The 14,657-nt window shown below is 37.0% G+C and overlaps 1 protein-coding gene across 1 annotated transcript in view; it reads right to left on the bottom strand.

Moving 5' to 3' along the window:
- The window catches only part of LOC106593892 (caskin-1), a 116,956-nt gene extending 103,511 nt beyond the window's left edge, over positions 1-13,445 (bottom strand). Inside the window, exon 1 of the mRNA XM_045713565.1 lies at positions 12,551-13,445. Within this exon, the coding sequence (XP_045569521.1) occupies positions 12,551-12,644 (94 nt within the window). The 5' untranslated portion in view covers positions 12,645-13,445. The remainder of the gene's footprint in view (positions 1-12,550) is intronic.
- Positions 13,446-14,657: the final 1,212 nt, after the last annotated feature.

The following is a 14,657-nucleotide window of genomic DNA, read 5'->3' as shown; positions in this document are numbered from 1 at the left end:
ATTAGGTCTATAACAGCATTAGGTCTACAACAGCATTAGGTCTACAACAGCATTAGGTCTATAACAGTATTAGGTCTATAACAGCATTCGGTCTATAACAGCATTAGGTCTATATTAGGTCTATAACAGCATTAGGTCTATATTAGGTCTATAACAGTATTAGATCTATAACAGCATTAGGTCTACAACAGCATTAGGTCTACAACAGCATTAGGTCTTTAACAGTATTAGGTCTATAACAGCATTCGGTCTATTACAGTATTAGGTCTATATTAGGTCTATAACAGCATTAGGTCTATAACAGTATTAGGTCTATAACAGCATTAGGTCTATATTAGATCTATAACAGTATTAGGTCTATATTAGATCTATAACAGCATTAGGTCTATATTAGGTCTATAACAGCATTAGGTCTATAACAGCATTAGGTCTATAACAGCATTAGGTCTATAACAGCATTAGGTCTATATTAGGTCAATAACAGCATTAGGTCTATATTAGGTCTATAACAGCATTAGGTTTATAACAGTATTAGGTCTATATTAGGTCTATAACAGCATTAGGTCTATATTAGATCTATAACAGTATTAGGTCTATATTAGATCTATAACAGCATTAGGTCTATATTAGGTCTATAACAGCATTAGGTCTATAACTATATTAGGTCTATAACAGTATTAGGTCTATAACAGTATTAGGTCTATAACAGAATTAGGTCTATATTAGGTCTATAACAGCATTAGGTCTATAACAGCATTAGGTCTATAACAGCATTAGGTCTATATTAGGTCTATAACAGAATTAGGTCTATATTAGGTCTATAACAGTATTAGGTCTATAACAGCATTAGGTCTACAACAGCATTAGGTCTACAACAGCATTAGGTCTATAACAGTATTAGGTCTATAACAGCATTCGGTCAATAACAGCATTAGGTCTATATTAGGTCTATAACAGCATTAGGTCTATAACAGTATTAGGTCTATAACAGTATTAGGTCTATAACAGCATTAGGTCTATATTAGGTCTATAACAGCATTAGGTCTATAACAGCATTAGGTCTATAACAGTATTAGGTCTATAACAGAATTAGGTCTATAACAGTATTAGGTATATATTAGGTCTATAACAGAATTAGGTCTATAACAGTATTAGGTCTATAACAGCATTAGGTCTATAACAGCATTAGGTCTATAACAGCATTAGGTCTATATTAGGTCAATAACAGCATTAGGTCTATATTAGGTCTATAACAGCATTAGGTCTATAACAGTATTAGGTCTATATTAGGTCTATAACAGCATTAGGTCTATATTAGATCTATAACAGTATTAGGTCTATATTAGATCTATAACAGCATTAGGTCTATATTAGGTCTATAACAGCATTAGGTCTATAACTATATTAGGTCTATAACAGTATTAGGTCTATAACAGTATTAGGTCTATAACATAATTAGGTCTATATTAGGTCTATAACAGCATTAGGTCTATAACAGCATTAGGTCTATAACAGCATTAGGTCTATATTAGGTCTATAACAGCATTAGGTCTATATTAGGTCTATAACAGTATTAGGTCTATAACAGCATTAGGTCTACAACAGCATTAGGTCTACAACAGCATTAGGTCTATAACAGTATTAGGTCTATAACAGCATTCGGTCTATAACAGCATTAGGTCTATATTAGGTCTATAACAGCATTAGGTCTATAACAGTATTAGGTCTATAACAGCATTAGGTCTATAACAGCATTAGGTCTATAACAGTATTAGGTCTATATTAGGTCTATAACAGTATTAGGTCTATATTAGGTCTATAACAGTATTAGGTCTATAACAGTATTAGGTCTATATTAGGTCTATAACAGCATTAGGTCTATATTAGATCTATAACAGTATTAGGTCTATATTAGATCTATAACAGCATTAGGTCTATATTAGGTCTATAACAGCATTAGGTCTATAACTATATTAGGTCTATAACAGTATTAGGTCTATAACAGTATTAGGTCTATTACAGAATTAGGTCTATATTAGGTCTATAACAGCATTAGGTCTATAACAGCATTAGGTCTATAACAGCATTAGTTCTATAACAGCATTAGGTCTATATTAGGTCTATAACAGCATTAGGTCTATATTAGGTCTATAACAGAATTAGGTCTATAACAGTATTAGGTATATATTAGGTCTATAACAGAATTAGGTCTATAACAGTATTAGGTCTATAACAGCATTAGGTCTATAACAGCATTAGGTCTATAACAGCATTAGGTCTATATTAAGTCAATAACAGCATTAGGTCTATATTAGGTCTATAACAGCATTAGGTCTATAACAGTATTAGGTCTATATTAGGTCTATAACAGCATTAGGTCTATATTAGATCTATAACAGTATTAGGTCTATATTAGATCTATAACAGCATTAGGTCTATATTAGGTCTATAACAGCATTAGGTCTATAACTATATTAGGTCTATAACAGTATTAGGTCTATAACAGTATTAGGTCTATAACAGAATTAGGTCTATATTAGGTCTATAACAGCATTAGGTCTATAACAGCATTAGGTCTATAACAGCATTAGGTCTATATTAGGTCTATAACAGCATTAGGTCTATATTAGGTCTATAACAGTATTAGGTCTATAACAGCATTAGGTCTACAACAGCATTAGGTCTACAACAGCATTAGGTCTATAACAGTATTAGGTCTATAACAGCATTCGGTCTATAACAGCATTAGGTCTATATTAGGTCTATAACAGCATTAGGTCTATAACAGTATTAGGTCTATAACAGCATTAGGTCTATAACAGCATTAGGTCTATAACAGTATTAGGTCTATATTAGGTCTATAACAGTATTAGGTCTATATTAGGTCTATAATAGTATTAGGTCTATAACAGTATTAGGTCTATATTAGGTCTATAACAGCATTAGGTCTATATTAGATCTATAACAGTATTAGGTCTATATTAGATCTATAACAGCATTAGGTCTATATTAGGTCTATAACAGCATTAGGTCTATAACTATATTAGGTCTATAACAGTATTAGGTCTATAACAGTATTAGGTCTATTACAGAATTAGGTCTATATTAGGTCTATAACAGCATTTGGTCTATAACAGCATTAGGTCTATAACAGCATTAGTTCTATAACAGCATTAGGTCTATATTAGGTCTATAACAGCATTAGGTCTATATTAGGTCTATAACAGCATTAGGTCTATAACAGTATTAGGTCTATATTAGGTCTATAACAGCATTAGGTCTATATTAGATCTATAACAGTATTAGGTCTATATTAGATCTATAACAGCATTAGGTCTATATTAGGTCTATAACAGCATTAGGTCTATAAAAATATTAGGTCTATAACAGTATTAGGTCTATAACAGTATTAGGTCTATAACAGAATTAGGTCTATATTAGGTCTATAACAGCATTAGGTCTATAACAGCATTAGGTCTATAACAGCATTAGGTCTATATTAGGTCTATAACAGCATTAGGTCTATATTAGGTCTATAACAGTATTAGGTCTATAACAGCATTAGGTCTACAACAGCATTAGGTCTACAACAGCATTAGGTCTATAACAGTATTAGGTCTATAACAGCATTCGGTCTATAACAGTATTAGGTCTATATTAGGTCTATAACAGCATTAGGTCTATAACAGTATTAGGTCTATAACAGTATTAGGTCTATAACAGCATTAGGTCTATAACAGCATTAGGTCTATATTAGGTCTATAACAGTATTAGGTCTACAACAGTATTAGGTCTATATTAGGTCTATAACAGTATTAGGTCTATAACAATATTAGGTCTATAACAGTATTAGGTCTATATTAGGTATATAACAATATTAGGTCTATAACCGTATTAGGTCTATATTAGGTCTATAACAGCATTAGGTCTATAACAGCATTAGGTCTATAACAGCATTAGGTCTATAACAGTATTAGGTCTATAACAGCATTAGGTCTATAACAGTATTAGGTCTATAACAGCATTAGGTCTATATTAGGTCTATAACAGCATTAGGTCTATAACAGCATTTGGTCTATAACAGCATTAGGTCTATAACAGTATTAGGTCTATAACAGCATTAGGTCTATAACAGCATTAGGTCTATAACAGTATTAGGTCTATAACAGAATTAGGTCTATAACAGTATTAGGTATATATTAGGTCTATAACAGAATTAGGTCTATAACAGTATTAGGTCTATAAGAGCATTAGGTCTATAACAGCATTAGGTCTATAACAGCATTAGGTCTATAACAGTATTAGGTCTATAACAGCATTAGGTCTATAACAGCATTAGGTCTATAACAATATTAGGTCTATATTAGGTCTATAACAGCATTTGGTCTATAACAGTATTAGGTCTATAACAGCATTAGGTCTATAACAGTATTAGGTCTGTAACAGCATTAGGTCTATAACAGTATTAGGTCTATATTAGGTCTATAACAGTATTAGGTCTATATTAGGTCTATAACAGTATTAGGTCTATATTAGGTCTATAACAGAATTAGGTCTATAACAGTATTAGGTCTATAACAGCATTAGGTCTACATTAGGTCTATAACAGCATTAGGTCTATATTAGGTCTATAACAGTATTAGGTCTATATTAGGTCTATAACAGTATTAGGTCTATAACAGTATTAGGTCTATATTAGGTCTATAACAGTATTAGGTCTATATTGGGTCTATAACAGCATTAGGTCTATAACAGTATTAGGTCTATATTAGGTCTATAACAGTATTAGGTCTATAACAATATTAGGTCTATAACAGAATTAGGTCTATATTAGGTCTATAACAGCATTAGGTATATAACAGTATTAGGTCTATAACAGTATTAGGTCTATATAAGGTCTATAACAGCATTAGGTCTATAACAGCATTAGGTCTATAACAGCATTAGGGCTATAACAGTATTAGGTCTATATTAGGTCTATAACAGTATTAGGTCTATAACAGTATTAGGTCTATAACAGCATTAGGTCTATATTAGGTCTATAACAGCATTAGGTCTATAACAGTATTAGGTCTATAACAGCATTAGGTCTATAACAGCATTAGGTCTATAACAGTATTAGGTCTATATTAGGTCTATAACAGTATTAGGTCTATATTAGGTCTATAATAGTATTAGGTCTATAACAGTATTAGGTCTATATTAGGTCTATAACAGCATTAGGTCTATATTAGATCTATAACAGTATTAGGTCTATATTAGATCTATAACAGCATTAGGTCTATATTAGGTCTATAACAGCATTAGGTTTATAACTATATTAGGTCTATAACAGTATTAGGTCTATAACAGTATTAGGTCTATAACAGTATTAGGTCTATAACAGAATTAGGTCTATATTAGGTCTATAACAGCATTAGGTCTATAACAGCATTAGGTCTATAACAGCATTAGGTCTATATTAGGTCTATAACAGCATTAGGTCTATATTAGGTCTATAACAGCATTAGGTCTATAACAGTTTTAGGTCTATATTAGGTCTATAACAGCATTAGGTCTATATTAGATCTATAACAGCATTAGGTCTATATTAGGTCTATAACAGCATTAGGTCTATAACTATATTAGGTCTATAACAGTATTAGGTCTATACGTTAGGTCTATAACAGCATTAGGTCTATAACAGCATTAGGTCTATAACAGCATTAGGTCTATATTAGGTCTATAACAGCATTAGGTCTATATTAGGTCTATAACAGTATTAGGTCTATAACAGCATTAGGTCTACAACAGCATTAGGTCTACAACAGCATTAGGTCTATAACAGCATTAGGTCTATAACAGCATTCGGTCTATAACAGTATTAGGTCTATATTAGGTCTATAACAGCATTAGGTCTATAACAGTATTAGGTCTATAACAGCATTAGGTCTATATTAGAGCTATAACAGTATTAGGTCTATATTAGATCTATAACAGCATTAGGTCTATATTAGGTCTATAACAGCATTAGGTCTATAACTATATTAGGTCTATAACAGTATTAGGTCTATAACAGTATTAGGTCTATAACAGAATTAGGTCTATATTAGGTCTATAACAGCATTAGGTCTATAACAGCATTAGGTCTATAACAGCATTAGGTCTATATAAGGTCTATAACAGCATTAGGTCTATATTAGGTCTATAACAGCATTAGGTCTATAACAGTATTAGGTCTATATTAGGTCTATAACAGCATTAGGTCTATATTAGATCTATAACAGTATTAGGTCTATATTAGATCTATAACAGCATTAGGTCTATATTAGGTCTATAACAGCATTAGGTCTATAACTATATTAGGTCTATAACAGTATTAGGTCTATAACAGTATTAGGTCTATAACAGAATTAGGTCTATATTAGGTCTATAACAGCATTAGGTCTATAACAGCATTAGGTCTATAACAGCATTAGGTCTATATTAGGTCTATAACAGCATTAGGTCTATATTAGGTCTATAACATTATTAGGTCTATAACAGCATTAGGTCTACAACAGCATTAGGTCTACAACAGCATTAGGTCTATAACAGTATTAGGTCTATAACAGCATTCGGTCTATAACAGTATTAGGTCTATATTAGGTCTATAACAGCATTAGGTCTATAACAGTATTAGGTCTATAACAGCATTAGGTCTATAACAGCATTAGGTCTATATTAGGTCTATAACAGTATTAGGTCTATAACAGTATTAGGTCTATATTAGGTCTATAACAGTATTAGGTCTATAACAATATTAGGTCTATAACAGTATTAGGGTCTATATTAGGTATATAACAATATTAGGTCTATAACAGTATTAGGGCTATATTAGGTATATAACAGAATTAGGTATATATAAGGTCTATAACAGTATTAGGTCTATATTAGGTCTATAACAGCATTAGGTCTATAACAGTATTAGGTCTATAACAGCATTAGGTCTATAACATCATTAGGTCTATAACATCATTAGGTCTATAACAATATTAGGTCTATATTACGTCTATAACAGTATTAGGTCTATAACAGTATTAGGTCTATAACAGTATTAGGTCTATATTAGGTCTATAACAGAATTAGGTCTATAACAGCATTAGGTCTATAACAGTATTAGGTCTATAACAGCATTAGGTCTATAAAAGTATTAGGTCTATATTAGGTCTATAACAATATTAGGTCTATTAGCACCATATTATAGCAGGTCCGTGTTAGCATTTGGTCTATTAGCACCATATTATAGCAGGTCCGTGTTAGCATTAGGTCTATTAGCACCATATTATAGCAGGTCCGTGTTAACATTAGGTCTATTAGCACCATATTATAGCAGGTCTGTGTTAGCATTAGGTCTATTAGCACCATATTATAGCAGGTCTGTGTTAGCATTAGGTCTATTAGCACCATATTATAGCAGGTCTGTGTTAGCATTAGGTCTATTAGCACCATATTATAGCAGGTCTGTGTTAGCATTAGGTCTATTAGCACCATATTATAGCAGGTCCGTGTTAGCATTAGGTCTATTAGCACCATATTATAGCAGGTCTGTGTTAGCATTAGGTCTATTAGCACCATATTATAGCAGGTCCGTGTTAGCATTAGGTCTATTAGCACCATATTATAGCAGGTCTGTGTTAGCATTAGGTCTATTAGCACCATATTATAGCAGGTCCGTGTTAGCATTAGGTCTATTAGCACCATATTATAGCAGGTCCGTGTTAGCATTAGGTCTATTAGCACCATATTATAGCAGGTCCGTGTTAGCATTTGGTCTATTAGCACCATATTATAGCAGGTCCGTGTTAGCATTAGGTCTATTAGCACCATATTATAGCAGGTCCGTGTTAGCATTAGGTCTATTAGCACCATATTATAGCAGGTCCGTGTTAGCATTAGGTCTATTAGCACCGTATTATAGCAGGTCCGTGTTAGCATTAGGTCTATTAGCACCATATTATAGCAGGTCCGTGTTAGCATTAGGTCTATTAGCACCGTATTATAGCAGGTCCGTGTTAGCATTAGGACTATTAGCACCGTATTATAGCAGGTCAGTGTTAGCATTAGGTCTATTAGCACCGTATTATAGCAGGTCTGTGTTAGCATTAGGTCTATTAGCACCATATTATTGCAGGTCCGTGTTAGCATTAGGTCTATTAGCACCATATTATAGCAGGTCCGTGTTAGCATTAGGTCTATTAGCACCATATTATAGCAGGTCCGTGTTAGCATTAGGTCTATTAGCACCATATTATAGCAGGTCCGTGTTAGCATTAGGTCTATTAGCACCATATTATAGCAGGTCCGTGTTAGCATTAGGTCTATTAGCACCATATTATAGCAGGTCCGTGTTAGCATTAGGTCTATTAGCACCATATTATAGCAGGTCCGTGTTAGCATTAGGTCTATTAGCACCGTATTATAGCAGGTCCGTGTTAGCATTTGGTCTATTAGCACCGTATTATAGCAGGTCCGTGTTAGCATTTGGTCTATTAGCACCGTATTATAGCAGGTCCGTGTTAGCATTAGGTCTATTAGCACCGTATTATAGCAGGTCCGTGTTAGCATTAGGTCTATTAGCACCGTATTATAGCAGGTCCGTGTTAGCATTAGGTCTATTAGCACCGTATTATAGCAGGTCCGTGTTAGCATTAGGTCTATTAGCACCGTATTATAGCAGGTCCGTGTTAGCATTAGGTCTATTAGCACCGTATTATAGCAGGTCCGTGTTAGCATTAGGTCTATTAGCACCGTATTATAGCAGGTCCGTGTTAGCATTAGGTCTATTAGCACCGTATTATAGCAGGTCCGTGTTAGCATTAGGTCTATTAGCACCGTATTATAGCAGGTCCGTGTTAGCATTAGGTCTATTAGCACCGTATTATAGCAGGTCCGTGTTAGCATTAGGTCTATTAGCACCGTATTATAGCAGGTCCGTGTTAGCATTAGGTCTATTAGCACCATATTATAGCAGGTCCGTGTTAGCATTAGGTCTATTAGCACCATATTATAGCAGGTCCGTGTTAGCATTAGGTCTATTAGCACCATATTATAGCAGGTCCGTGTTAGCATTAGGTCTATTAGCACCATATTATAGTAGGTCCGTGTTAGCATTAGGTCTATTAGCACCATATTATAGCAGGTCTGTGTTAGCATTAGGTCTATTAGCACCATATTATAGCAGGTCCGTGTTAGCATTAGGTCTATTAGCACCATATTATAGCAGGTCTGTGTTAGCATTAGGTCTATTAGCACCATATTATAGCAGGTCTGTGTTAGCATTAGGTCTATTAGCACCATATTATAGCAGGTCCGTGTTAGCATTTGGTCTATTAGCACCATATTATAGCAGGTCCGTGTTAGCATTAGGTCTATTAGCACCGTATTATAGCAGGTCCGTGTTAGCATTAGGTCTATTAGCACCGTATTATAGCAGGTCCGTGTTAGCATTAGGTCTATTAGCACCGTATTATAGCAGGTCCGTGTTAGCATTAGGTCTATTAGCACCGTATTATAGCAGGTCCGTGTTAGCATTAGGTCTATTAGCACCGTATTATAGCAGGTCCGTGTTAGCATTAGGACTATTAGCACCATATTATAGCAGGTCTGTGTTAGCATTAGGTCTATTAGCACCATATTATAGCAGGTCTGTGTTAGCATTAGGTCTATTAGCACCATATTATAGCAGGTCTGTGTTAGCATTAGGTCTATTAGCACCATATTATAGCAGGTCTGTGTTAGCATTAGGTCTATTAGCACCATATTATAGCAGGTCTGTGTTAGCATTAGGTCTATTAGCACCATATTATAGCAGGTCTGTGTTAGCATTAGGTCTATTAGCACCATATTATAGCAGGTCCGTGTTAGCATTAGGTCTATTAGCACCATATTATAGCAGGTCTGTGTTAGCATTAGGTCTATTAGCACCATATTATAGCAGGTCTGTGTTAGCATTAGGTCTATTAGCACCATATTATAGCAGGTCTGTGTTAGCATTAGGTCTATTAGCACCATATTATAGCAGGTCTGTGTTAGCATTAGGTCTATTAGCACCATATTATAGCAGGTCTGTGTTAGCATTTGGTCTATTAGCACCATATTATAGCAGGTCCGTGTTAGCATTAGGTCTATTAGCACCATATTATAGCAGGTCCGTGTTAGCATTAGGTCTATTAGCACCATATTATAGCAGGTCCGTGTTAGCATTACGTCTATTAGCACCGTATTATAGCAGGTCTGTGTTAGCATTAGGACTATTAGCACCGTATTATAGCAGGTCTGTTTTAGCATTAGGTCTATTAGCACCATATTATAGCAGGTCTGTGTTAGCATTAGGTCTATTAGCACCATATTATAGCAGGTCTGTGTTAGCATTAGGTCTATTAGCACCATATTATAGCAGGTCTGTGTTAGCATTATATTATAAGGCCTTTCAGTATATGGGCAGCTCCTCATGATGTCACATGACCAATAACAGCACTAGATCCAATCACATTCAGCATAAACTGCTCCTTAATCCTCCTCATCCTCATCATCATCTCCTTCATCATCCTCATCTTCCTCATCTCCCTCATCATCCTCATCATCATCTCCCTCATCATCCTCATCTTCCTCATCATCTCCCTCATCTCCCTCATCATCCTCATCTTCCTCATCATCCTCATAATCTCCTTCATCATCCTCATCTCCCTCATCATCATCTTCCTCGTCATTATCATCATCCTCATCTTCCTCATCCTCCTCATCATCATCATCATCCTCCTCCCTCATCTTCCTCATCCTCCTCATCATCATCATCTCCTCCCTCATCTTCCTCATCATCCTCATCTTCCTCATCATCATCTCCCTCATCATTCTCATCATCGTCCTCATCATCCTCCTCATCTCCATCATGAGGAAGGCCCTAAAAATTGTCATAGACTGTTCTCTCTGCTACAGAACGGTAAGCGGTACCGGAGCGCCAAGTCTTGGTCCAAGAGGCTTCTAAACAGCTTCTACCCCAAAGACATAAGACTCCTGAACAGCTAATTAAATGGCTACCCAGACTATTTACACTGCCCCTCCCTCTTCTACGCTGCTGCTACCCCTGTATATAGCCTCCACATTGACTCTGTACCGGTACCCCCTGTATATAGTCTCCACATTGACTCTGTACCGGTACCATTTACATTTACATTTAAGTCATTTAAACAGACGCTCTTATCCAGAGCGACTTATAGCCTCCATATTGACTCTGTACCGTAATACCCTGTATATAGCCTCCACATTGACTCTGTACCGTAATACCCTGTATATAGCCTCCACATTGACTCTGTACCGGTACCGCCTGTATATAGTCTCCACATTGACTCTGTACCGGTACCCCCTGTATATAGCCTCCACATTGACTCTGTACCGGTACCCCCTGTATATAGCCTCCACATTGACTCTGTACCAGTACCCCCTGTATATAGCCTCCACATTGACTCTGTACCGGTACCCCCTGTATTTAGCCTCCACATTGACTCTGTACCGGTACCCCCTGTATATAGCCTCCACATTGACTCTGTACCGGTACCCCCTGTATATAGCCTCCACATTGACTCTGTACCGGTACCCCCTGTATATAGCCTCCACATTGACTCTGTACCGGTACCCCCTGTATATAGCCTCCACATTGACTCTGTACCGGTACCCCCTGTATATAGCCTCCACATTGACTCTGTACCAGTACCCCCTGTATATAGCCTCCACATTGACTCTGTACCGGTACCCCCTGTATATAGCCTCCACATTGACTCTGTACCGGTACCCCCTGTATATAGCCTCCACATTGACTCTGTACCGGTACCCCCAAAATATAGCCTCCACATTGACTCTGTACCGGTACCCCCTGTATATAGCCTCCACATTGACTCTGTACCGGTACCCCCAAAATATAGCCTCCACATTGACTCTGTACCGGTACCCCCTGTATATAGCCTCCACATTGTTATTTACTGCTGCTCTTTAATTATTTGTTATTATTAACTGTTACTTTTTCAAATGCATCTTTGTTTGAGGTATTTGTCTTAAAACTGCATTGTTTGGTTAACATTTCACTGTAAGGTCTACACCTGCTGTATTCGGCGCATGTGACAAATAAAATTTGGATTGATTTGATTTGATCTCCCTCATCATCCTCCTCTTCCTCACCCTCATCATCACCCTCATCAATTCCCACCTCATCTCCCTCATCATCATCATCTTCCTCATCGTCTCTCTCTTTCACACACATGTGCAAGCGCGTGCTTATCGACATCACATGGGATTTGTCCCAACCTGCGGGATACACACATACACACACACACACACACACACACGCACACCACGCCACTGTCCTGATATCGTTGTGTGGCATGCGTCTGCATACGTTTGCGTGCGTGTGCAATGCCAGTGTGTGTGTGTGTGTCCAGTGTGTGTGTGTCCAGTGTGGGTGTGTCCAGTGTGTGTGTGTGTCCAATGTGTGTGTGTGTGTCCAGTGTGTGTGTGTCCAGTATGTGTGTGTACTGACTGGTTTTCCCGGCCCTGGGTCGCTGGAGAAGCCGCTGCGCCGTCAGAAGATCCTCGGTCTTCACAGCCTGGAGCAAGTCCTGGTCCTTACCCATCCTCTTCCTCTCTCTGTCTCTCTCTCTCTCCCTCGTCGTTAATCCCTCCCGTTCATCCTCCAGTCAGTCAGCGAGTCACAGCAGCAGATGTATTGGGGTTTGGTGTGGCTCCGATGCGGCTACGAGTAGCGAACAGGCTCCCCCTTGCTGTCTGAATCCCCTCAGACCGACAGATGCCCGTTATCCGTTGTCTCTCTCTCTCTCTCTCTCTCCGGTTTGCCCTCTGTCCGCGCAGGGACGACCCCTCTCCCTGGTAGAGGTTAAGAGCTGCGAGACGCACCGTAATTCCAAACCGATTTTTTTTCCGATGTGCTGATTTTTTTTTTTCTTCTCACGGAGCTGTGTTGCGTGCTTTTTTTACGTGCATGTGACCGTAGAGCTCGAGCTATACACTCCTCCCAGTTCCCCGCCGTTAAATTCCGTTGTAATCACCAGCCGCTCCATCATCAAAACGAAACAAACGGTGGATATTTTTAAAGTTACCATCAGTTCGCTTCATCACCACCACCATCATCATCACGGCTTTATTACATAAACAACACCGGGACAGCTGTGCCCGCGTCACCGCCAGTTGTAATCCCCTCCCCGGGGCCTGATGTGGAAACGACTAGAGCGCGTGCATGCGTGTGTGTGTCCGAGTCCGTTTTTTTCCAGTTTCCACCAGTCGCGATGGGGGGGGGGGTCGACCGAGATTGCGACGTTAAAAGGCTCGGACGCGTGCAGGCACCGGGATCGCGCGAGCTACTACGGGACAGAATAGCATCATATCTCTCTGAGTAGGCTATGTCAGGCAGAGAGAGAGAGACAGAGAGACAGAGAGAGAGACAGAAAGAGAAGAGAGAGACAGCAAGAGACAGAGAGAGAGAGAGAGAGAGACAGAAAGAGAAGAGAGAGAGAGAGAGAGACAGAGAGGAGAGAGAGACAGAGAGAGAGAGTGTGTGTGTGTGTGTGTGTGTGTGTGTGTGTGTGTGTGTGTGTGTGTGTGTGTGTGTGTGTGTGTGTGTGTGTGTGTGTGTGTGTGTGTGTGTGTGTGTGGAGAAAGTAAAGGGGGCAGTAAATATAGACCTGTCTCTTCAGCTGAAACAGAATCTACTAAAAACAGGTCAAAGATGATAATGGAAGACTTTATTTAATTTAATTTTACAAACAGTATAGTATATCAGACTTGATTTAATTTGATCTGATCAATAATCTGATCTTTTTATTGGTGTCAATAATAAATTATACAAACAGTATAATATATAATATAAACTGTTGGGGTTAAATGGTCCAGAATGGTTTAAAAAAAAAACAGAGAACTATAACTACAGGTTTTATACTACAGGTTTAATACTACAGGTTTATACTACAGGTTTTATACTACTAGGTTTTATACTACAGGTTTAATACTACAAGTTTAATACTACAGGTTTATACTACAGGTTTAATACTACAGGTTTATACTACAGGTTTATACTACAGGTTTTATACTACAGGTTTTATACTACAGGTTTAATACTACAGGTTTTATACTACAGGTTTAATACTAAAGGTTACAGCTCCTATCACTACAGGTTTTATACTACAGGTTTAATACTACAGGTTTTATACTACAGGTTTAATACTAAAGGTTACAGCTCCTATCACTACAGGTTTTATACTACAGGTTTAATACTACAGGTTACAGCTACAATAACTACAGGTTTTATACTACAGGTTTAATACTACAGGTTTAATACTACAGGTTTTATACTACAGGTTTATACTACAGGTTTAATACTACAGGTTTTATACTACAGGTTTAATACTACAGGTTTATACTACAGGTTTATACTACAGGTTTTATGCTACAGGTTTTATACTACAGGTTTTATACTACAGGTTTTATACTACAGGTTTATACTACAGGTTTTATACTACAGGTTTTATACTACAGGTTTTATACTACAGGTTTTATACTACAGGTTTATACTACAGGTTTAATACTACAGGTTTATACTACAGGTTTATACTACAGGTTTTATGCTACAGGTT

This window comes from Salmo salar, chromosome ssa02 (genome assembly GCF_905237065.1).
Source record: "Salmo salar chromosome ssa02, Ssal_v3.1, whole genome shotgun sequence".
Taxonomy (NCBI): Eukaryota; Metazoa; Chordata; class Actinopteri; order Salmoniformes; family Salmonidae; genus Salmo; species Salmo salar.
The sequence above is the reverse complement of the archived record's forward strand: the minus strand, read 5'-3'. Positions and strand labels throughout refer to the sequence as shown.